The sequence below is a fragment of the Leuciscus leuciscus genome (assembly GCF_965113295.1).
Source record: "Leuciscus leuciscus genome assembly, chromosome: 18".
NCBI classification, from domain to species: domain Eukaryota; kingdom Metazoa; phylum Chordata; class Actinopteri; order Cypriniformes; family Leuciscidae; genus Leuciscus; species Leuciscus leuciscus.
Genome location: NC_138742.1, coordinates 38,539,562 through 38,565,156, shown reverse-complemented (window position 1 = coordinate 38,565,156; position 25,595 = coordinate 38,539,562). Strand labels below are relative to the sequence as shown.

General features: G+C 40.7%; 2 protein-coding genes, 1 long non-coding RNA gene and 1 pseudogene across 4 annotated transcripts in view; 2 read left to right on the top strand and 2 right to left on the bottom strand.

The window, feature by feature from the left end:
• LOC309481292 (putative nuclease HARBI1) overlaps positions 1-5,719 on the top strand; it is a 64,646-nt pseudogene extending 58,927 nt beyond the window's left edge. Inside the window, exon 4 of the transcript in view lies at positions 5,343-5,719. The product of the transcript in view is annotated as a putative nuclease HARBI1 (transcript). The remainder of the gene's footprint in view (positions 1-5,342) is intronic.
• The window catches only part of LOC309480379 (HMG domain-containing protein 3-like), a 108,573-nt gene that overhangs the window by 1,108 nt on the left and 81,870 nt on the right, over positions 1-25,595 (top strand). The window lies entirely within an intron of this gene.
• LOC309480404 lies at positions 428-3,115 on the bottom strand. Its single transcript, XR_014199633.1, has 4 exons — positions 2,791-3,115; positions 1,940-2,304; positions 1,799-1,865; positions 428-589 (listed from the first exon to the last, which is right to left on the bottom strand). It is a non-coding gene; the product is annotated as an uncharacterized lncRNA (long non-coding RNA).
• LOC309480380 (uncharacterized protein) lies at positions 22,571-24,684 on the bottom strand. Its single transcript, XM_082144816.1, has 2 exons — positions 23,934-24,684; positions 22,571-23,531 (listed from the first exon to the last, which is right to left on the bottom strand). Exons 1-2 carry the CDS (start codon positions 24,539-24,541, stop codon positions 22,628-22,630), a joined length of 1,512 nt encoding a protein of 503 aa, XP_082000942.1. The 5' UTR covers positions 24,542-24,684; the 3' UTR covers positions 22,571-22,627.

Sequence of the window (25,595 nt, the reverse complement as noted above, 5' to 3'; positions counted from 1 at the left end):
AATGCCCACAAGTCCTCTGTGAAAAAAACCACACAACAGCCAATTATCAAAAAAACAGTATACACTCAAACAATAAAATACAAAATTTGTCAGACAACTCATAAATTACATTTAATTTCAATTAATGAAGAGTTAGGGTCATATTTAATTTTATCCAAAATTTTTATATAAAAATATTTAGCCTTCCATGTTTGCAATAAACAAAATGTACAGATTATATCATTATTATACAGATTTAATTTTTGTAATTTTAGATGTAGTTATTCATGCAGTGAATAAAATAATTCTCTATTCAGTGTGTGGTTAGCAATTTTTTTTTGTTAATTTGAAAACTTTTCCATAAAATATCTAATCCTGATAAACTATCCTAAATTGAAAGTCCACAATAAATATTGAGTAAGATTTTATGCTCTGAAATACCTCTGAATAAATTCCAGCGTGCATGCAGCGTCATCCTGATAAGCAAGATTTAAGTTGTAATAGGTCGCAAACAATGCTGCCAGGCCCTCAACAAATGCCTCTGAAAATGGGCCCAGGACAACTTCCCTTTCAACTGACAACATCCACTTGCTTGGGGTCATGGATTCACCTATAAAAAAAATAATAAAATACGGCAGGGCATAGATTAATAAGTGTTGTAAAAGTATGGTTCATGGGTAGCTCATGATAAAGGGATAGTCTGAAAATGAAATGAAGTGAAAATTACCATGATTTACTAAAGCTATCCTAGGAGTAAATTACTTTCTTCTTTCAGACAATTGCAATCGGAGTTATATTAAAAAAATGTCTTAGCTCTTCCAAGCTTTATAATGGTAGTGAATGACGGCCAAGATTTTGAAGCCCAAAAAAGTGCATCCATCGATCATAAAAGTACTCCACATGACTGCGATGCATTTGTTTAAGAAAAATATCCATATTTAAAACCATATAAATTAAAATATCTAGCTTTCAGCATATTTATGGCGAAAGAGTGAACTCTGACCTGACGCAACGAAGAACACGTAAGCGCAGAGGATAGAGCAAAAAAAAAAAAAGTCTAAACCAATCATTTTTAAAGACAAATTTCTGAGGATTTCGATATAAGAGAAGACCTTGAGTTTGTTACACAGCCCTATTTGTTTGAACCACGAGAGGCGTTAAAGCTTACACTATACATCATGTCAGGAGTTACTTTCTTTTGGCATAAGTCGACTTTAGTTTAACAATGTATATTTTACTTACACAAACACATCGCTTCGCTTCAGAGGGCCTTTATTTACCCCCTGGAGTTACTTTTTCCTGGATTACTTTTATGATGGATGATGCACTTTTTAGAGCTTTAAAATCTCATCCTCCATTCACTGCCATTATAAAGCTTGGAAGAGCCAGGACATTCTTTAAAATAACTGATTGTATTTGTCTGAAAGAGAAAAGTCATATACACCTAGGATGGCTTGTGGGTGAGTAAATCATGATGTAATTTTTTATTTTTAGATAAAGACACTATAAACTATGGATTTATAATGAAGATTAATGTTACTAATAAGGATTTTTGTTACTAATGAGAGAGAATGGTTCAGAGATAAAAAATAAAAAAAACAGGGCACAGGTAGAGCTAACTATGGAAGTTATATAGGAATGAGAACAGAATTGTGAAATAGAATACAGGAACAGAGGAGGCAAAATTGTATTTTTAAAATGGCCATTAAAGTGAGAAGAAAAAAAAACAGTACAGGACAAACAGTTATCCATTTAAAAGCTAGAGAGCAAAGAAAAGTGTATATGATGGAGACAAAGACACAAAGTAAAAGCAAAAAACCTTGGATGATCAGTGCGGGTGAATCCGGTAATCCCTCTCTTTCCATGTCGGCTGCAGTTGCTGCTGCCTGAAAAAAACAAAAATAAATTTAGCATTACAATTAAATCTTTAAGACATTAAAAATCTAAATGTTATACTTACATCAGCTTCAATTATAAGGGATTCTGTTCTCTCTTTAAAATGGGCCATTAAGAGTTGCAAGATGCACAGGACCAGAGAATTTCCCTCTTGATACTTCGACAGAACAGCACACACCTCATTGTTTGTTGGCTTTTCTTGAAAAAATCTTAGAATCCTCTTTCCTTTCCCTTCAATGCTCTCCATGATTTTTTGTAGCAGTGAGATGTCAGTAAGCAATTGGAAATGTAAAAAGATCCCCTTCAGACAAAACAGGTAAGGCCATGAGTTCTTTAGTTCAGACAGTGGCGGAGGTGACGCTGACGGTAATATGTGACCTCCATCAACTTGTGAAGTTCTCCTTTATTGGCTCCAGACTTTCAAATTTACTGAGAGAGACTAAATATGTGGGCAATCAGGTACACCACATCTAAATCCTGATTTAGGCACATTTCTATGCAATTTCACATGCTACACAAAACTGCTTTCCAAAATTGTACTGCTCTCATTATTACAAAAGTGACAGAACATGTTCAACTGCAAAAAAAAAAAAAAAAAGCTTACATGTCTACTACCAACAACAATGTAAAATCATTTTATACCGAACAGTTATCAAAAATGTAATAGTAAAATGACAGCACGGCCACACTTTCACGGTGAAGAAAATATAACTGTTAACGTTAGCCAGCTAAGTTAACTTAATCGTTCATCTGTGTCTGGACTCATCAAGCAAATTCAGTATCTTAAAATTGGACAAATAATCTAGATTATCCATTTTGCAACGTCACAAAATACAAATAATAGTTAATATATTGTGGATGTAACAGGATTTCACGTTTACACTAAAGCATGAATTACTAGCTAACGTTACACACCTCTTCGTCTCACTCTCATTCGAGGTCCTCGTCCTCCTCCGGTAAACGTAGCGCGCATGAGGTGAGCGCGAAAATTGAGTTGTGATGATGATGCAGCGCGTGCCGCGTGGAAAGTCCCAACGGTCCCAACTCCCAAGATGTCCACTGAAGATGACGATTGACGAAATGACATCACACGCACTGCGCTACGCCGATGTCGTTGTTTAATCATGGGAGTTTTTAAAAGCCAACAGTTTTAAAGTACTAGAGGTGTACGTTATATAATCAAATGTCAGAGTTTAAATGGTGTAAATAATTCGCTAAAAAAGGCTGTATTTATTACAGTTGACTATTACTTTAGTGTTATTGACTTGTGAAGCGCCAAAACTTTTGCAACCGTTTTTTTTTTCTTAAAAAAAATAAAATAATAATAATTACAGTGGTATGCATGATATCCAGTAGCATTTACTGCATAACCATGTTTCCACAAGTCATAGGAACATGCATGCTCCCACATGGCAAAATACAGTAATACTGTAAATTTTAAAATACAGTCTATTGTAAATATTTACTGTAAAAACTACAGCAATTTTTAACAGTGTAGGTTCTCATATATTTTACCCTTTACTAGGATATATCTGCCCTCCTTGTCTCTCAATTCAGATATTTTTTCAAAATTTAGTTTGTTTGAAATAAGAATAGCGACTCCCCTTCTATGACCCAATTTATATGAAGAGAAAAACACATCAGAAAAGCCCATTCTCCTCAGTTTTTCATGCTCTTTATCATTCAGATGTGTTTCCTGTAAATACACTATATGGGCTTGTTCTTTCTTCATTTTAGATCAAATCTTACTGCGTTTAATTGGATTCAACATCCCGTTGACATTAAAGGAAATTATTTTAACTTTGTCCCTAACCATATTTATCTAAAGGCAATGTATTAACCAACTCAGCTAAACAGAACTTAATTAATCTACTCCCTGAATAAACAAGAACAAAAAAACATACATAACAAAAGAAAAAGAAACAATGGTATGATTCCAAGGTTGGGATCTCTATTAGATGACCCTGAACTGAGCTAGACAGAACTTCTAGCTGTGGGGGAAAATCTCTCTCCCATGTGGGTCGAGGGCCCCCATTGCAGCATTCACAAAAATAAATGGAAAGTTCGGTGTACATTTTCACCAAAAAAAACTTGTATATTCCTCCCTTCTATATATTTTCATTTAAATTGGGGTAATAAATGACTTGGAATAAAATAAAAATTAGGCAATGGAAAATTTAACATTACCGCATCTCTCTCAAAGTGAATATTGCTCCATCTTTTTCAGGTTTACGTAGCTCACCAGCAGTTTGAAATTAGTCCAAATTTAAAGTTCCTCTGGAGGGGACAGGGGCCTTCTTCTGAAAACTTGCAGTCTCTCCCTTATATTCTTCTCTCGCTCTTCTTCCGCTCCCTGTGGTCTCGGGCCTCTAGCCATTTCCCAGACGGTGCGGGATAGCTGCTCCGCTAGGCTCTCCCTCGGCGTGATTACACTGACGGGCAGACCCCTATCTTTCATGTCTGCGGTTGCATCCTCTGCCGACTGGTACAATCGCGTCCCGTCATCATAAAACACGCGTAGTTTAGCGGGGAACGGGGTCTGAAACTGGATCTGTTTCTGTTTTAATACTCGTTTAGCTTCAGAGTATTCCTTACGTTTCTGAAGAATTGCCGGGGGGTAGTCTTGGTCAAAGTATATTGGTCTCTCATTCAAAAACACCTTCTTTTTTGCCCAGGCTTTGCGCAGAATCTCTTCTTTAATTTTGTAGCGGTGGAATTTGATTATAATTGACCGTGGTTTATCTCCCCCGTTGCCGGAGGGTTTTGGGGCGAGCGCGCGGTGAGCTCTCTCGATGCCAAGGTCCGTGGTCGGAGGGATCTCCAGTGTATCTCGCAGTAACTTTTCCACAAACATCGCCATTGACGTGCCCTCTGATCCTTCGGGAACGTTGTAGAGCCTTATGTTCTCCCTTCTAGATCTCCCTTCTTGGTCGAGTAATTTGTTTTCTTGTTGATTGATGACTTTTATCATCTTGCTCATCACCTGCTCCACATTCTGAACGCGATCTTCTACTCTTTCAATTCGCGTTTCTGCCTCCGCCAATTTTTCATTAACACTGGTGATTTCTGAGATAATTTCGGTTAGTTGTTGTTTTGTGTCTTTGCGAAAGTCCCTTATCTCTTCCAGAACTTTTGTCAAACTTGCCGCCTCACTCGGTTGATGGCTCGCGTTAGCTTCGCCATCTTGTACCTGCGTAGGAGAACTGTTCCCTGCGTTTTCTTCGTTCACAGGTTCTCCAGCGGTGCATTTTTTGTTTCCATCTCTTCTTCCCATTCTTGCCCCACTTTTCGAGCTGAATAGAATTTAAGAAAGTTATATCTAATAATTTAACGGGGCAGTTAATTGGTTTTCCCGGAGGAGCTGTTGTTTAAGCTGCCATTCAGAGTGATGACGTCACCGGAACCACTAAAGTTTTAATTTTAATAGCAAAACTTACACAATTTTCCCCTTTTCTGTTCTATGACAGGGCTTTTTGATGGCCTGTTGGTAGGAGATGGAGGTTATGCATGCCAGAGGTTTTTACTAACCCCTAACCCCTATCCTGACCCTCAGACAGGGCCACAAAACCACTTCGATGTGGCCCTCAGTAAAACCAGGGTCAAGATCGAGATGACCTTTGGCATCCTAAAGGCACGTTTCAACTGCCTTAGGCGTTTAAGAGTGTCACCAGAGCGGGCATCACTGATAGTGGCTGCATGTGCCATTCTGCATAATATAGCCACTATCAGAAAGGAGCGAGTACCACCACAAAACCAGCTTCTCCCCGATGAAATTGACCCCATCACACTTGACCACCCAGCTGGCGCAGCTGTCAGAGATGCAATATTTTACTTATCCCTCTAAGCGCCAAAGTCGCAAAATTGCGACAAGACATCATACTTAATAAAACAGGCTGTAGATCGTAATATGGTGTAATATCTCATTTGTATTCCCTACCACTAGATGGCAGACATATAATACTTCGATTCAAGACCAAAATGACGTCATGTTCCTATTCAAAGTGTTGGAGGAAACAGCAGAGCAAGTGAGCGATCGTGTCATTGATGCGGAAGCAGTTCAGTTCAGAGCGTCTGAGTAAATTGTGAGATTTGTGAGAGAAAATCGTCAAATGGCTAATAAAAACTTGTACCGTGAGGATGTGTTGCAAATGTTATTCGCCGATTCTAACTCTGAAGGGGAATATTTGCCTTTTGGAAATGGCGATCGGCCGTCTAATGATCGCGCTTCTCCTGGTACATCTTTGCCGTGCAATGGTGCCGCCCGCGCTTCTCCCGGTACATCTTTGCCACGCAATGGTGCCGCCCGCGCCTCTCTCGGTACAACTTTGCCGCGCAATGGTGCCGCCCGCGCCTCTCCCGGTACATCTTTGCCGCGCAATGGTGCCACCCGCACCTCTCCCGGTACAACTTTGCCGCGCAATGGTGCCGCAGCGCAAGGCGCGAGTGTTCACGAAGCACAAACAGATCATTTTGACCATTTGCCCAAAGGGGATGGGGGTGGCAGGGGTGGATGTGGTCTTACGCCACCTTCACACTGGCAGTTGAAATCAGCTCCAATACGGCTACGAAACGACCGGAAGTCATTCATTTCCTATGGAGATTCGCAGACCGCATGTGAATGGGTCCGAACCGGGTGCGAACGAGTGCGGTGCGAAAAAAATCGTGTCCGTTGGTCATCCGGATGCGTTCAAAAAATTGAACTCTTGCGAAAGGCTACGGACGGTTCCTATCCGACAATTCCAGCGGAAGTTAGCGTTGCTATGGTACTGATAAACAAAACTGAATTCTCAACTTTTAATAAAATAAATAATGATTTTATAACGATAAGTTGTCATGTCATTTTTTTATTTTCATGATTTTCTAACGTTATTAGGGCAGTTAATACAATTAAAAGTCCTATATACCACTATATCACATTTAGCCGACCTGACATATCAACGTCCTTGGGAACTTTCCTCCACACAGCAGCCTTCCGATTAATGTCTCTATAACCCTCATCAGAGAGATCATACAGAATTGTACATTCTGACACTGACAAAATCAACCGTTAATCTCTCCGCCATTTTTGTTCTACTCGCTTCCGAAGCTTTTCAACGGTGTAGTACGACGTCCGCTGGGGGCGTATTGCGTATTACGGAGCTGATTTCAACTGCCAGTGTGAAGGCGGCGTTAGTGTACATAGGAGAGCTGTTGCTAGAGGTAAAGGCAGCAGGGGTAGAAGAAATAGGGCTGGAAGTAGCGATAGCTCTTTGGATCCAGTCAGAGCGGCTCGAGGTGGGAGTGGCCGAGGTAGACGTGGCCATGCTGTGCGTGGGAGAGCCGGGAGATGTGGTAGAGGCAGCAGGGGTGATCTGGCTCTAAATAGGGATGGAAATAGCGATGACAATGGTGGCTGGTTTTTTTTGAGAAATGAAGAAGTGTATCAGGACTGGATCAAACTCTTTGATGAGCCTGTTGGTTATCTAGGAGAGAAAGATTTTACCAGTGCTGCACCCTTAGACTTTCTGTCCCTTTTTCTGACTGATGACTTCTGGAACCTCATTACAAATGAAACCAACAGATATGCTCATCAGTTTCTAAACTCCCAACAGCTGAAACCCAATTCCAGATTTCATAATTGGTATGATGTCTCTGTCTCAGAGATGAAGGCCTTCCTAGCACTGCATTTGTGTATGGGGCTGGTAGAGAAGGCAGAAATTGAGGATTACTGGGCAGAATTTTGGCCAACTTACACACCTGGGTTTGGCAAAGTAATGTCTAGGAACAGATTTGAGATCATTCTGTCTTTCCTCCATTTCACAAACAATAGTGAGTATGTGGGGAGGGGTCAGCCAGGTCATGACAGGCTGTTCAAGGTGCGTCCAGTAATTGACCTGATAATTCCGCTTTTCTCAGCTGTTTATGGTCCACTCAAGGAGCTTTCTCTGGATGAAATGACCATAGCATTCAAAGGAAAGTCCACCTTGAAACAATACAACCCTAAAAAACCTGACAAGTATGGCTGCAAGGTGTACAGTAAGTTTTGAGTGAGGCCAGCTCAGGTTATGTTTTGCAGTGGTCCATGTACACTGGCCATAATGCTGATGCTGATGCTGATTTAGGTGCCACCCATCTAATTGTTCGTCAGCTGATGGCCCAATACACAGGGAAAGGGCATGAGGTGTACATGGATAGTTACTACATATCACCAGCCATAGCAAACGAGCTGGCACATAATGACACTGGTATGTGTGGGACAGTGAACTGCAAAAGGCGTGGTATGCCGAGGTGTCTGAGACAAACTGAGTTGCCTTTGAGCAAAGGAGATGACCCAGTGTTCATGAGACATGGCAAACTGTTAGCTTGTGCATGGCATGACACAAAGCATCTCACTATACTCTCGTCTCTTCATGGGAACTCATGTGTTCGGAAACGTATCAGGTCAAAGCAAAGCAACACAGGTTTTCGTGAGATAAACAGACCTGTGTGCGTTGACAGGTACAACACCTTCATGGGAGGAGTAGACACCTCTAATCAGAGGATGAAAACCTACCTCTTTCCACACCGCTCAAGGAAATGGTACAATTGCATCTTCAATGCGATTCTGAGCATCAGTGTAGTGAACTCCCATATCATTTACTCCAAGTGTGCACCTGGTCCGCACAAGCCACTGAAGGCCTTCGTCCAGGACATTATTACTGCTTTGCTTGAGGGCTATTCCAAGAGGGAAAGCAAAAAACCAGGAGGGCCTTCAGTGGAGGGGGGGGAAATGCCACAGAGGCTCACTGAGCGCCACTGGCTCCGCGTTGCAGATGATCGGCCAGATTGTGTCGTTTGTTCTGATCGCGCACGCTAAGTACAGGTGCAGTCAGTGTGGGGTAGGTCTTTGCGCTGTGCCATGCAATGAGAGGTACCATACTCTCAAAAACTATAAACTGTGTCACCTAGATACCTGATTGGGCAGATATAGCTGGTCAACTGATCAAAAAATAGGCACATGCATTTTACTATGGCATAGTAATAAAGTAATAATTTACTATAGTTACTTATAGTTTTACTGTTGATTTCTTCTTTTCCTGATCATTTGGAATGAGGATAAAAAGACCACAAAACCCCCCCCCCACTCCATATATATTTTTTCCTGAATATTACTGATGAACTGATCAAAAAGTAGGCTACTGTTGTTTTACTACTAAAGTATTGTAATATAGTAATAATTTAGTACTTTCTCATATTTTATTGTTGGTTTCCTCTTTTCCGATCATTTGGAATGAGGATAAAAAATTTTTTTTTTTAAAAAAGCATGTAAATAAATTCCAACATCAATTCAATATTTACTATTTCCTGAATATTACTGATGAACTGATCAAAAAGTAGGCTACTGTTCACATGCGTTTTACTACTATATAGTATAGTAATAATTTAATAATTTCTCCTGTTATTGTTGGTTTCCTCTTTTCTCATCATTTGGAATGAGGATACATTTTTTTTTTTTTTATAAAACATGCAAATAAGTTCAAACATCAGTTCAATATCTACTATTTCCTGAATATTATGAAATTCAAGAGGGCTGCCCCCTGATGACGTCATAATATGCAAATTAAATGAGTATATTTACACCCCACATAAACTTTCAGTCATCCCCAACATTTTTCTAATTTACAGTAGATCTCTATCTTTAAGCCCTTTCAAGCCACAAGCTTTTGAAATTTTGATGTCAAAATCCAGCATTTAAAAAAAAAAAAACTTGGCGCCTAAAGGGTTAAGTATGTGTGCAGGGCGTGTTCGAACCCAAAATTGTCAGATGTAGGCTAGACGAAATTATAGTGTTGTAGCCGCGTCTGTTCGATTGGTAAAATGTTATTAGGCTACTCAGTTTTGTGGTAACGTTACCCATGTTCTACATATACCGGCCTTTTGACAGCTTTGGCTGAAGTTGTCCTTGTGTTAATGGTCGTGTAATAACTTCTGTATGACCTGGCAATAAACATTTTTGTAAGTGTGTCTATAATGTGATAGTCTAAAGCCCTATTCGGACGGGACTAGTTTCACAGGGGGACGTTAGAGAAATTTCTGTTTCACAGACGTACTTTGAGATTTTAATCCTGTCCGAATCTGCCATGTCTGTCTTTTTCTCACACGACCTCTGTAAAAATTCCAGAGCAAATGACCTACTGTTTCATCAAACTCGGCGGTCCTCAGAGAAATCTAATCCCGTCCGAATGCGAATGTCTGTGATTGCCGAAAATGTTTTTTTTTTTTTTTTTTTACGTTTTTTCTTGTGTGTTTTGGTCAACGTGAACTACCATACAATCTCTCGCTATCGCGCCGGTATTCAAGTTTCTGCTTTTTGCGCACCGATAATGGATGTAGATGTGTTCGGTACACTGCGAAGAAATAAAAAAATTAAATCAACAAGAAGAGCCAAATCACGTAAACTGTTAAGACTGGCTACTGTAATATCAGTTTCAGGTAAGATTACTTTAATTTCTGCACTTAATTACATAACGTGTAAATTATATAAGTTAAAACTTTTTATTCATTATAAAGTTGTTCTTATTATATAAGAACCCAGTTCTATAAAATCATGATGATAAATGAATGTTTAGTTTTTTTATACTACAATTTTTATAAAATGTTTACAAAACACTAAATACGTTAGGACGTTTTACTTTATATTTCGCATTCTGAACACGTGATCTTCTGCAATGCCCACATGTAAAACACAGACGCTCCTGTAATAAACACGGAGATGTTAGTCCCGTCCGAATCCGTACATGAAATCACAGACGTAGGTTGATAAGAATTGTAACTCAAACGTCGTTTGGAAAACTAGTCCCGTCCGAATAGGGCTTATGGCTACGTCTACATTAATCCGGAGACATTTGTTTATAAACGCTCTCCATCCACACTAGCGTCTTCAGGCGTTTCAGTGTGGATGATAAACTTTTGAAAAACTGCTAAATTCACCTTTACTGCGCATGCGTAAAACCCCACAAAACATCACTGATATGATTCAGATGGAAAAATAAATACTGAAACTATCGCGCAATTCTTCTGACAGGATAATTTTATTTAGTAAAATATCTCACCATTCAGTGATGCGGTCCAGGTCACATGCAGTCACCATATGTTTGGTCTTAAAGGGCACCTATTATGACTCTTTACACAAGATGTAAAATAAGTCTCTGATGTCCCCAGAGTGTGTATGTGAAGTTATAGCTCAAAATACCCAACAGATCATTTTTTACAGCATGTTTAAATTGTCATTTTTTGGGGCTCCGAAAAACGCGCTGTTTTAGTGTTTATCCCTTTAAATGCAAATTAACTGCTGCTGCCGGCACAGGGGGCGGAGCTTCACGAGCTCGCGCTCAGAGCCAGGACAATCTCATCTGATGATATCAGAACAGAAACTCTAAGTTGCGGTGTTCATTTCGACCCGGAGTCGGACAATAATGCCCACAGAGCCAGAGAATATATGCTGTATGGAGATAGAACAGGTATAGTTTAGCTTAATTATGGTTATAACTTATTTTTCATCTGCTTTTATCCACTATTAATACAAGCCTGCTGTAGCAGACCTCGTCCGAATGATGACCAAAATATACTGATGAGTTCAGTGAAGTTTATTGTACATCACACAAAAGATGAAGCGTTAGTTTTAATCACAGTAAGACCTGAATAAACACAGTATAAGAAGTGAGCATTAAAGTCTTATCCATAAACTCTCTCTCTCTCTCCCTTTCATTATCAACAACATACACAGCGAAGTAACGTTACACAAAACACTCGTTACAACTAACAGTAAACAAATATAAACACACCTTTTCAGTCTGTGCTTAATAAACTGGTAAACCTTATATCCGTAAAATGACTCGATGAGCTGTCATAAAGAGCTCGCTCTCACTTTCATTTCTGCCGTGATCAGTAACGTTAGGCCTGTCGCTCCGGAGACTGTAAGCTGGATCACGAACAGTACAGATCCATCCTCGTGTAACAACGAGAGTAAATGAAGACTGCTATGTTCATTCTTACATCTATCAACAACACACCTCAATCGCTTAGGAGACATTCTTGTCTACAGTTGCTCAAGTGTCGAAACAATGCAGGACTGTGTCCAGCTCACTCAGGGCGGGTCTATGCTCAAACTGCAGTGTCAATCAACAGTCGTGGGAGGGGCCTGTGTCCCACTCCCTCAGGGCGGGTCTATGCTCAAACTGCAGTGTCAATCAACAGTCGTGGGAGGGGCCTGTGCAATTCTACTTCACATTGCATAGAATCTGAGAAAAGCTCATTCTGAGACAGTGCTTATGATTTATTGAGATTGTAAAAAAAACCACTGGGTGGATTTTTATCATTCTAGGGTGGTTTTGCTCACACACTGCTAACACACATTTATGTTCAAACACCATGTAAAAGTGCATTTTGCATAATAGGTGCCCTTTAAACTGCTCTCATGTATTGCCGCAGGACAGCAAATGTGAGTAAATTGTCATCTTTGCAGGACTGTGATATGAAGAGTGTGCAATGCAGAATATTTTAGCAACAGTGTGAAAGTGAATAGCATATAACAGGCACAATACTGGTATAAACATGAATATCTATTGGTACAATATGCGTCACATGACTAAACTTACATCATCGTTTTTAAATACCACTGGCTTCACAGTCCACACCACAGTCCACACTACAGTCCACACTACAGTCCACACTACAGTCCACACCACAGTCCACACTACAGTCCACACTACAGTCCACACTACAGTCCACACCACAGTCCACACTACAGTCCACACTACAGTCCACACCACAGTCCACACCACAGTCCACACCACAGTCCACACCACAGTCCACACTACAGTCCACACCACAGTCCACACTACAGTCCACACTACAGTCCACACCACAGTCCACACCACAGTCCACACTACAGTCCACACCACAGTCCACACCACAGTCCACACTACAGTCCACACCACAGTCCACACTACAGTCCACACTACAGTCCACACCACAGTCCACACCACAGTCCACACTACAGTCCACACCACAGTCCACACCACAGTCCACACTACAGTCCACACTACAGTCCACACCACAGTCCACACTACAGACCACACCACAGTCCACACTACAGTCCACACCACAGTCCACACCACAGTCCACACCACAGTCCACACCACAGTCCACACTACAGTCCACACCACAGTCCACACCACAGTCCACACCACAGTCCACACCACAGTCCACACCACAGTCCACACTACAGTCCACACTACAGTCCACACCACAGTCCACACTACAGTCCACACCACAGTCCACACTACAGTCCACACCACACCACAGTCCACACTACAGTCCACACCACAGTCCACACTACAGTCCACACCACAGTCCACACCACAGTCCACACTACAGTCCACACCACAGTCCACACCACAGTCCACACTACAGTCCACACTACAGTCCACACCACAGTCCACACCACAGTCCACACTACAGTCCACACCACAGTCCACACCACAGTCCACACCACAGGCCACACCACAGTCCACACCACAGTCCACACCACAGTCCACACTACAGTCCACACCACAGTCCACACCACAGTCCACACTACAGTCCACACTACAGTCCACACCACAGTCCACACCACAGTCCACACTACAGTCCACACCACAGTCCACACCACAGTCCACACCACAGGCCACACCACAGTCCACACCACAGGCCACACCACAGTCCACACCACAGTCCACACCACAGTCCACACCACAGTCCACACTACAGTCCACACTACAGTCCACACCACAGTCCACACCACAGTCCACACCACAGTCCACACTACAGTCCACACCACAGTCCACACCACAGTCCACACCACAGTCCACACCACAGTCCACACCACAGGCCACACTACAGTCCACACCACAGTCCACACTACAGTCCACACCACAGTCCACACCACAGTCCACACTACAGTCCACACCACAGTCCACACCACAGGCCACACTACAGTCCACACCACAGTCCACACTACAGTCCACACCACAGTCCACACTACAGTCCACACCACAGTCCACACTACAGTCCACACCACAGTCCACACCACAGTCCACACCACAGTCCACACTACAGTCCACACCACAGTCCACACTACAGTCCACACCACAGTCCACACTACAGTCCACACCACAGTCCACACTACAGTCCACACTACAGTCCACACCACAGTCCACACTACAGTCCACACCACAGTCCACACCACAGTCCACACTACAACGCGAAAACGGCATTTTCAAATGTATCCGCTTTGGAGTGCGTTTTCAAAAAAGCTTCGTCATTAATAAAAACGCCGTCTCAGCGTGGACGGAAGGCCAAAACGGAGAGAAAAATATTCGTTTTCTAATGAAAACATATTAGTGTGGACATGGCCTAAACTGATTATATTTGGGTTGTGGGTCGGGTGGTCGGTTCTATTTTAAGCGGGTCGGGTGCGGATTTTAATTAGTGCTGCTGTCGGAAAACGGGTCGGATGCGGCTTTAAGCACTGCGGGTACGGGTGGGTGCGGATTTACACAATCGGACCCGTGCAGGACTCTGCCTGACACCTTGCAACTCAGACAAACGAATAATTAAACTAAAATATAAATGCAAATAAACTATAGTAAAAATATTATTTGAATTAATTGTAAAATTAAGTTTTAAAATGTTAGTGTTTTAATGTTTATGTTAAGATAATAACTTTCATGCTACTTAGTAACTTCTATCACTAATTAAAGATGTAATCGAGTCTGTTTTCAGCATTATAATTTAAACATTAAAAACATGATAATTGATTCAATTAAATATAAGCTACAGTTTATATAGGCTATTCATGCATGAAGAAAATAATGTTGAATCCCAGGAGCTCTAAAAGAATGCATCGACTCCAAATGATGAATGCAGCCAAGGAAACGTGAAGAATGGAAAAGCACATTGCTGGAAAGAAAGTGGAAAATAACACAGGTAAGACAAGACAAATAAAAGTATCCTAACCATTTATCTGTCAAACTGTTGGTCAGGTGAAGGTGACTGGTTTTATTCAAAAGAAGTTATTTTAGGAAAAATATTATTCTAATTATTGCACTTAAGACTGATAGCACATGCAGCTCAAATAACAAACAAAAAAAGTGTAATATAGCTACACTGGGAGAAACAAGCAAATGACGATCAAGTGCACCTAAGCGAGTGACGTCATTATGGTACGCAGCATGTATCCATGGCAACACTCAGCTGCGTAGTGACAGTTAACGGTCCTCCTCAGACGCGGCCTTGTGTTTTCTCTTTCGTCTGTCTAAAAGGTATTTTTAATTTTTAGATTAGTATACATTAGTAACCGTAACCACTGTCCATCTTTAAATTATATGAAAATGTTACCTTTTAAAACGTTTGCAGAAGTTGTCCGCCGTGTACCGCTGCTAACCGTTACGCTAACACTACGAAGCTAACGTTATATGTTAAGCTGAAATGAGACGACGCTATATTTCACATATATGGATATATTATATAGACATATAACATCAAAACACAACTGAATGTGTTCATTTTGTTGTTTTAGGTAGATGCCAAGGGGAAGAATTGCCACCGGACTAACCCCACAGCTGACCGACAAACACACACACACACACACACACACACACACACACACACACAGCTGCCAGCACGTTTGAAGACACACATACACACACACACACGGAAAGAGCACAACACCTTTACAATTGTTCAAATCAAATAAATTTACTTTGTTCCTTACAACGTGTCTGTTTTCTTTGGTTAGTCAGAAGTAAAATAAAATAAAATGATATTCAGGGGACTAAACGCGAAAGTCCCCTAAACGTCCGCGGGACATCAAGCAGACCCTACACGGGGACGTTTGCACAGGCCATTTAGGGGACGTTCTGGAGACCTTTTTTTGTTAGCTGGGAATGTCAAACCCTTCTAAAGATCTAATGTTTAAAAAGAATACAGTACACTTTAGTAGCATACTATAAGTCAGGGGTATTCAATTAAAGTTCCAAGAGGTCCGGTCTCTATATTTCCTTCCCAGCGGAGGTCCGGACAATACTTTTTTGGAACAGTTATACATTTCCATCGAGGCAGCCGTAGAAACCGAGTCTAACGGTCACCAGCTGGAGTGCCCTTGAGAGCCACCAGAGGGCACTCCACACCAGACTCTCATGTTCACTCACAGACTACATCTCCCATCATTCTCTGCCTGGACTCATCAGCACTCATCATCACATTCACCTGTATCTCATCTTCTTGTTTAGTTCACCCCATATAAGCCTGGTTCACCCCATCATTCACGGTGAAGTTTTGTATGTGTTGAACTGCATCTCTTAGCATTTCTTTGGTTCCCTGTATTTCAGTTTCTTGGACTCTCTGCCTGCCTCTGGATTACCCGTTTGCCTTGTCCCCAGCCTTGTGTGTTTGTTTGTTTGTTTGTTTGTTTGTTTGTTTGTTTGTTTGGACTGCCTACCTGGACTTTGACCTGGGGCTCGTTCTTCGTACGTTGCTTAAAACATCCGAGATCAAATGAGACATCCAAGATGATATCATCGTGCTAATCATGATCTGGCTAACTCAGTTCTTCGAACACACTTGCCGGATATGATTAGTATAGCTGGATTGAGTTATTATGGGTACTTTTCCACTCTTGTCCTCACACAACCTTTTACCCAGTTTTTATCCTGTCCTCACATACTCTTGTGGCCTGTTTTCTGTGTTTCCCATAATTTTGTCCCCCCATTTTTAGGCCTAGTTTCTCCAGGATTTTTATCATGCATTTGGACTCATGTATGAGACAGATGAAATTCTCCAATACTTGTCGAGGATTTGCCCGAGCCAGAGTTCTTTGACTGTTTGGACATCTTTCACCTCGTCTATTTTCTTTGTGTTTGGGTTTAGCGTTTATATTTGGATTAAATTCGGCAGAGAGACCGAGCTATGCGACTTGTCACATCCTCTCCAACCCGGAAGTCGGTCACTTGTGACATTTTCATGGCTAAAGTCTGATTATATGGAATTATTCTTGTGCCAATAATAATGAACGTAGCTTTTCAAGAAACTAATGAAAATATAAACTGAATAAAATATCTTTGAAACTGAAAAAGAATAAATCGCAGGCAAATTTTAATCGCTAATCTGAACTTACAAATGCGCTTCCAGAGTTTTCATTTGCACTTCTGAAGTTTTCGTTTGACGTTCTGACACATTTCTCTCGTGGGGGCGGGGCTAGTGGCAGTGTGTTCTTATTGGCTACGGAGGTTTTGATTGACAGCTTCTTCACCTGGGAGTGAAGACGTCAGTGTTGTGTTTACATGTGTGGATTTAAGCGTCTGTAATCGCAGCTTTCTATTTCATTTTAGTGATATTAAGTTAGGTTTGTTTTTTAATTTTATTTGTATTTATCTGCTGCTACTACTTTGTCGACAGAAGCTTTTAGGAGAACAAGAGATCTATTCAGTCTATTCAGGTGTACTTGTACATTAAAGTACTGTATATAATACTTAAAATATTGTATAGTGTCCAATGTTTTCGGAGAATATTTGTTTATTCCTGATGATTCTTTTGCATGTTAGGCTCTGATTAGGTTGAGCTGTCACAATTTAAAGAGAATACTAGCAAACGTGTGTGATATATTCAGCCGTCAAGAAAGTTTCACTTCAGGTAATCAAGGTTGGCAACCATGGCCATCACACTACTCATTGTTAGCATGATATACATTTACACCATCAAAATGAATGATCACTTAAATAAGAGGAATTTAAACAATATGAAAATTACAATCGTGGCCTGCTGTCAGATGATACAGACCTCAAGGGGCATTTCTACGGTGGCCGAGAGAGCTCAACGCGCTGCAACTGAAGAAAACACATGCAAATAGAAAAAACACCCGCAAATTAAGAAAACATCTTCCTCAGTTTCACAACACATGTGTGCTCCAAATACTCACAACACAACCAAATACAGAAACGCGCTGCAAAAGTTCACAACACAAACAAATACAGAAACGCGCTGCAAATAGGACAGAACACAACGGAAATGTTTCCGGGGAAGCCAATAAGTGACGGACGGACGGACGGCTGCTTATTGCTCGTGTGCTTTACCTATGCCCTACTCGCTTAAAAGGGCAGACGCAGAGCCCTTGAATTGGGCACTTTGGAGGGAGCGGGGCACTTGTGTGCCATTATGTTGATGAAGGGAGCAACGAAAGACAACGTAATATTTCCCTCATTATTTTCACCTGGGATGTTCCCATGACAACGCAGCGCGTGTCCATCAGCTGAATAGCTGTTCTTACCAGAAATATAGTATTATTGCTGTTAACATAACTGTTGCAAATAAATATACATTTTATACAACAAAGTTTTTAAAATATGCGTTATATCTGTGTGTGAGTGTCTCAACTTTAAAACTTGCCGTCTCATATTTGGACCCTAGCTGCATTCTAACATTTCTTATGAAACTTATTTTAACATAACATGACAAAATGTGTACAATGTAACTGATGTATAGATTAATGTCTTACCCTCATGTTCTTTTTCTCTCTCTTTTTTATTTATTTATTTTAGTCTTCAGCTCATTGTTCTTTTTAGTATTCTTATGACATTGAACATATTGTAAATACATTTTGTATATTGTATACAAAGTTGTATGTCATAAACGTGTCATCTCTGTATGTTTTGCAAAAAAAATAATAAAAATAAAAGTAGACAGCTGTAAGCACGTCCCAGCCGGGTCCGTCACTTATTGGCTTCCCCGGAAACATTTCCGTTGTGTTCTGTCCTATTTGCAGCGCGTTTCTGTATTTGGTTGTGTTGTGAACTTTTGCAGCGTGTTTCTGTATTTGGTTGTGTTGTGAGTATTTGGAGCACACATGTGTTGTGAAACTGATGAAGATGTTTTCTTAATTTGCAGGTGTTTTTCTATTTGCATGTGTTTTCTTCAGTTGCAGCGCGTTGAGCTCTCTCGGCCACCGTAGATTTCATTACATATGTCACACAAAGAATGTTCTTGTTGCCATTTTTGTATTGATAATTGTATTTAGTTATTTCATTTAATTAATACTATCTTCTAACATTTAAAATTGTAAATATATTTTAACAATCATCAACCGTTTCAGTTGTGACTTCTACAACCAGTTAAATGAATGTAATTGAAAATATGAATTTAAATAAATGTACATTCTTTATTGTCACTAAAGCATTCACACAAGTATCAGAGTGAAAGTCTTGGATGCAATTATGTTGTGACAGGAAAGACCAGAATCCACAAAACATTAACTGCATAATATGTATGTAATGCAAAGTATAGGCTACGTGCACGTAACTAAGGAATTCTACTTCCGCCGCCTTGTGTGTGCGGTCGACCATTTCCGGTTCGCGGCATTGCTATAGCAGCGAGACGGCAGGTTTTGATTGCGAAAGATGGCATATTTCACTCGTTGTTTACAAGGCCTCCCGAAAATTGATGTGAACGATGTCCACAGGATTGTTGACCACTCTTCACCTGCACCCGGTTGCAAGCGTGTAAAAGGAATATATTTAGAAGAATGTCAGTAACCAGACAGTTTCTGGGTCCCATTGACTTCCATAGTATATTTTTTTTCCTACTATGGAAGTCAATGGGACCCAGAAACTGTCTGGTTACTGACATTCTTCTAAATATATTCCTTTGTGTTCAGCAGAAGAAAGAAATTCATACAGGTTTGAAACAACATGAGGGTGAGTATATGATGACATAATGAGCTGAGAATAATGTGCAGACTGGAAAAGTAGAGCCACACAATGGTTACAGAGCACTGATCCAGCTACACATGTACAGCTGTGATGGGCCAGCTCAACAGGGATTGAGTCCTTCAGCCCCACCTGTAACAAGATGTTTAAAAAATATATTTAAACAGGAGTAGCATAACTGATTTGTCATATATTTATATGGAATACTCAAGTAAGCTACTATTTATTTTTGTACACTGTTAGCTAGTAAAAACTTTTTTTCTTGTAAACACTGTTAGTAAAGGGATTAATCTTTTTCTTTTTATGTGGTCAGTGGAGCAGTTTAATTTGCAGGTACACTCAGAATCCCCACTTAAAAAGTACCAAGATTACAGTGTACCTCCTTAGACTTAGCAGATTTACATACACTTCTATACCTATCTTATGTGTTTCACCTTTCACATGGGATGTTCAGCATACCTGGAAAAACAAACTATACTACACCTACACCACTACATTGCTACTACAACACTGATTGCTGTTAGTGAAAACATAGTAGTAACTAAGCGTACACTGGTCGTTTTTGACGTGAATGGGGGACATGGTCAACCAAATGAACATGGTTAACCTAGAGAAAAGAAACAAAAGAACACGATTAACCCAGGAACATGGGTAACCATCTTAACACTACACTTATCCTACACTTAAACTGTGAGGTGGTTTAGATCTGTCCATTGACGGATGACATAACGCCCTCACACACACTACTCCTGTCACTGGATCTTTCTTGGACACTGAGAGGAAATACAAAACCCAAATGAAAAATACACAACCAGTTGATAATCATATTAACATTACAAGGTATTTAATAACACTAATAAAGTATGTTGTAATATTGACATGATTTAATGCGAGTTAAAATACTTGGCTGCTAGCTAGTCAATGTCTAACGCTAACAGCTGATCTAGCCGCTAACAGCTGAGGTAACTGTTATCGCTACTCACCTTCAAAGTTGTGGATGTAACTTGATATGTACAATCGAAATCCTTTTACACGCTTGCAACCGGGTGCAGGTGAAGAGTGGTCAACAATCCTGTGGACATCGTTCACATCAATTTTCGGGAGGCCTTGTAAACAACGAGTGAAAGTTTTATTAATAAAGTAAAGGCATAGAACCAGTTTATCTGTAGTCCACTGACAATAGTTTTATATAATGAGTTTATTAATTAAATTAATAAAAAGACAAAAAGACCTTGAGATATGTTTGTTAATTGTACCTGAATGAATTAAAAATTAATTTGCTACATTTGACTAATATATTTGTTTTCCTACAAATTTAAAATTACATTTTAATTAACAGTAACTTAAACACTTTGCATTTTGAATGATGTCAAAATGACGGAGTACATTTTTATGTTTACACTGTTTGATCACGCCTCGATAAAGAACCCGCGTATCTAACAGTAGTTTCGCATTACATCAATTAATTTGCACGTGAGTTTTATTTATTTTTATACCGTGTATTCTCCGTGTAAATTTAAGCACCGAACCGTGACGCCCGTACCGTTTCAGTTCAATACGAATACATGTACCGTTCCACCCCTAGAAGTGATATATCTTACTGGTGTTTCTCAATTTATTTCAAATAGGTCCACACTGTACAAAGCCATCAGTGGAGAGTTGCTGGACCTGTCCATTCTCAGAGTGTCAGAGATCTACAAAGAGTTCACCCCTGTTTCTGCACCAACCATTTGTACAATGGGTATCACCTGTGAGGTGCCACTAGTGGACTCTGCACTTGGTTTGGTACAAGCAGGCAGTCCTCTGTCATACCAACAACCCAAGGCAAGAAGTCGCCCTTTTCCTCACCATGACGCTCCACCACGCCCAGATTTGCCATTGGCTGGCTGCAGACTGGAGACATCATGCAGTATGTTCGTTTTCACTGAGCATCAACAGCTGCACTTCAAGTCACTTGAGGTTACCTGGGAGATGGCTAACAAAATAGAGGATGCAACTAGGAGTCAAAGTACATCAGCAGACTGGCATAGACTGAGAAAACCTAGACTCACTTCCTCACATTTTGGGGAAATATGCCATGCTAAACCATGCACCTTAGATACGATGGCAGACCGGCTGCTCAAAGGGGTCCGTCAGACAGCAGCAATGAAAAGGGGGCTTGAAATGGAAGCTGATGCCATCAAAGAGTACTGCAAGCTCAAGAGGGTGAACTACTACCCTTGTGGCTTCATAATACACCCTGACACTCCATGGCTAGGTACATCCCCAGATGGGGTTGTCTTTGACCCAACAGAAAGTTCTGAATTCGGCCTTGTGGAAATAAAATGTCCAAACGTTAAGAGCTATGTGGATTATCCACATCTGAAAATGAAAGACGGCAACCTGGAATTGAAGCAGGGTCATGGCTACTACTGGCAGGTGCAGGGTCAGCTGCTCCTAACAGGGATGGAGTGGTGCGATTTTGTGGTGTTTGCGGAGGAAGACACCCTGATTCAAAGAATATACCGGGACAGTGGTGTGATGCAAAAAATAAGAGAGAGAGCAGACTTCTTTTTTTTCTACACATACCTACATGCATATCTGCAGTAATAAAATGAATTATCAGTAAACAATAACTGTCTTTGTTCTTGTTGATATCTCATTATAGTGTGAGGCCTTCAAGTGGGTTGTTTTAAGTTCATTTAAATTTGTCAAGTTACTAATCAGAAAATATGTGCTGAACAGTGTTGTAACACAGGATTGACCACTTGCCTTAAAGTGTACACAGCAAAGGTGAACCCACATCGATGTATTGCTAGAAGTTAAACTAATATTCAATGAGTCAGGCCCACTTTGGGGGAAATTAAACAAGACCAAGTTAATATAGATTTCAAATAAATAATTTATTAATTAAAAAAAGTCAGTAAATGTAAGCCAAAACTAAATTGTGGTGTGAATCAGTATATTGTTTGTAAAAAATGAGGAAGAGCAGCAGCCAGCCATGAAGCAAACAGTCAGATTTCTACCTGGCTCTTATGTTCTCTCCAGTCTTTGACCAGAGGTCCATTTTGGTAGTTGCACAAGATACAAGATACAGTGAAAAGTTGGTTAATGCTCCCTGAAATAGACAAAGGGATTACAGTGTCAAAAAGTTTGTTCTCCTTAACCCGCCTGATTAGCCTTTCAACATGAACTCGCAGCCGCGCGATTGACTGTGTCTCCAGGATGTCCTGTGCTGCCATTTGTTCCTTGTTGGAGCGGAAGGCAGGCCTGTGAAGTCTTCCTGGCACAAGTTTGTCCACCCTAAAGCCCTTGTCCACCATCACAGCCATGTCAGGGGACAGGAGAGGTATGATGCCAGACAATCTGAAGAGCTCACGGTCACTGATAGAGCCGCCATAGAGAGCAGAAACAAATGTCAGAGGACCATGTGGTGCCATGCCAATCATGGCCTTGAAGGTACAGTGTGATTTGTAGTGCGAGTACACCTCACTCTGTAGCACAAGTGAGGATGGAGTTTGGCACCGCAGTTCTGTGCAGTCAACAATGACCTGAGTGTCTGCATATTCCTTGAACTCAGGAGGTAGGTTGGCTGTGATTTCTTCAGGTGTCATCCAGATACACACAGCTCCCAGTACACAGTAAAGAAAGTTGGCCCAGGTTGTGATGATCCTGCTGGCTGTTGTCCGATGGATGTTAAATCGGTGGCCAAGCTCTCTCTGTGTGCATCCGGTTGATAGATAATTTAGAAAAAGAAATAACTCATCTATGGGCAGCAACTTAGTTGATCTGTTCGATGTTGTCTTCTCTGCCACAGAGGCCGATGCTTCTCTTGCCACACTTGTCACACGGATCATCCTTGATGTTGCTGGTTCGATGAGCCTCCAGAATGCCATCAGGTGGTCATAAGAATGGAATCTTTTAAACAAAAAACACAAAAATAACATTGCTGTTAGTCATGGTAGTCTAATTTAGTTACACATGATCAATTATCTTAATTTTTATTCACTACATTTATTTTATATGAAGAAAAGACAATGAAAGGTTGTGTTGAGTGCTGTAGGTAGCACAAGTTTTGGCCTGATCTCATTATGTTAGTCATAAATTACATTACTTTTACTTTTGATATTTGATGTACACTTGAAGGAAAATACTCTTCCTCTTGTAAGGTGGACTTTTAGTGGAGCAACATTTTACATGTGTAGTAGCCCATCTTTACTTTCACTAAAGTGCATGACTTGTGTGATTTTTTTTCCATCACTGTTAATATGGTACAAGATATCAGCTTCCTGCAATTCAAAACACTTAATTATGACTCACCTGGTATAAAATCGGATGTCCTCGTCCGATCCTGCAAAGCGCTTCAGTCCTAAACAACTCCGCAGCTGGAGAGCCTGAATTTGTAGTTCGAGCTCCTTTACTTTCTGGCGAAGTGTATCGTTTTCCTCAGCTAACTGATCTGCGACCATTGCTGTTGTAGGAGTAATACAGTAATCATGATCTGGTGCCAGGGTAGCCAGCTCCATCTCTTCTTCTGAGTCGATGTCATGGACAGGAGGAGGGCTATCCGCTCTGGGTCTCCGCTCCCACACGCTCGCCCTCGGTGCCGGTATTTGAAAATTATTCCAGGAAAAAAGAGCAGGAATGGCCCCTTTCTTCAACCTTCTCAATTTCCCCGGGTTGTTTACAAAATCGCCCTTTTGGAAATGCCTGCTGCAAACACGACTCGTCTTGCTTGGGGTGAAGTCGTCCCGCCGTACTCTTACCATCCATTCGGCTCTCACCAACACATCCACTGGAAAGCTATGAAAGCTTATAGTACTGTTGTACCTGGACGAATTCGCACACAGGGGTACACAACAATGGAGTGCGGTCTTTTTCACGCGTTGATACGCCAACCGCCTCTCTTTTACCCGAAATCCGCTCATGTTGAAACTTTGTCTAACTTATGTCTACTCAAAACTAGCGACTCCGGAAAATCTCCACTACAACAACAACACGACCTTACCGGAAGTAGTCGATCGCACACTCAAAACACGGAAGTTAACCGGAAGTTCTATTGTGCACGTAGCCTATTGTCACGATATATATTACTATACAAAATGCACAATTACAAATACAGAATACATTTTAAAAATTCATATACATTTTAAATGATGCAATGATTCTTTGAACAGTTCCTGTTGCAGTACTATTAACAAAGCAGTGACTGGACACAAGCAGTGCAAGGATAGTCCACCCAAAACATGAGGATTCTCTCATCATTTACTCTCCTTCATGCCATCCCAGATGTATATGACTTTCTTCTTCACATAAACATGGACAAGAGTTTTAAGGAAATAATCCATCTCTGTGAGTCCATAATACAAGTGGATCGTAACCCATGTACGTAAGACAGTTGGTCGGAAGTGATTTTTAATAGTTAAAACAGTTTACAATATTAGTATTTCTTTTATCTAGCCTATTGTTTGACTTCAGAAGGCATTGATTCATCCACTGAGGTCGCATTGATTACCGTCATGGTCACTGTGTGTGTGTTTTTAAAGCGTCTTTAGGACTCGCAGAGATGGATTACTTTCCTTACAATCTTAAATCGTGTTTATCTGTAGAAAGAAAGTAAAATGCATCTGGGACAGCATGAGGGTGAGTAAAATAAGAGAGAATTGTATTTTTGGGTGAACTATCCCCTTAACATTCATATGCTGTTGGTATGCTAATCCAAGATCAGCGTAGACTAATAAGAATAAAGTGCAACCTCTTGTGTACTTGTGAACTGTGTTTGTTTTAATCTAGAGGAAATTGAAATATTTTAGTTTATAATATTAAAATAAAATAAATCAGGTGTCTGAAGATCAAGATCCCAGTCATTCAAAGGTGATGTGTCTGAACAAAGTAAGATTATTGTCTGACAGGGACAGTGGATCTCTGGTACTATCACTCCATCCTCTGTGTCAGCATCACAATTTTGTTTATGGAAAAGTT

Coding starts and splice junctions, on each gene's coding strand:
- LOC309480380 (XM_082144816.1), bottom strand. CDS start 24,541: ATGAGCGGATTTCGGGTAAAAGAGAGGCGGTTGGCGTATCAACGCGTG. Junction 23,532..23,933: donor GACATCCGATTTTATACCAG/GTGAGTCATAAT, acceptor TTTGTTTAAAAG/ATTCCATTCTTATGACCACC.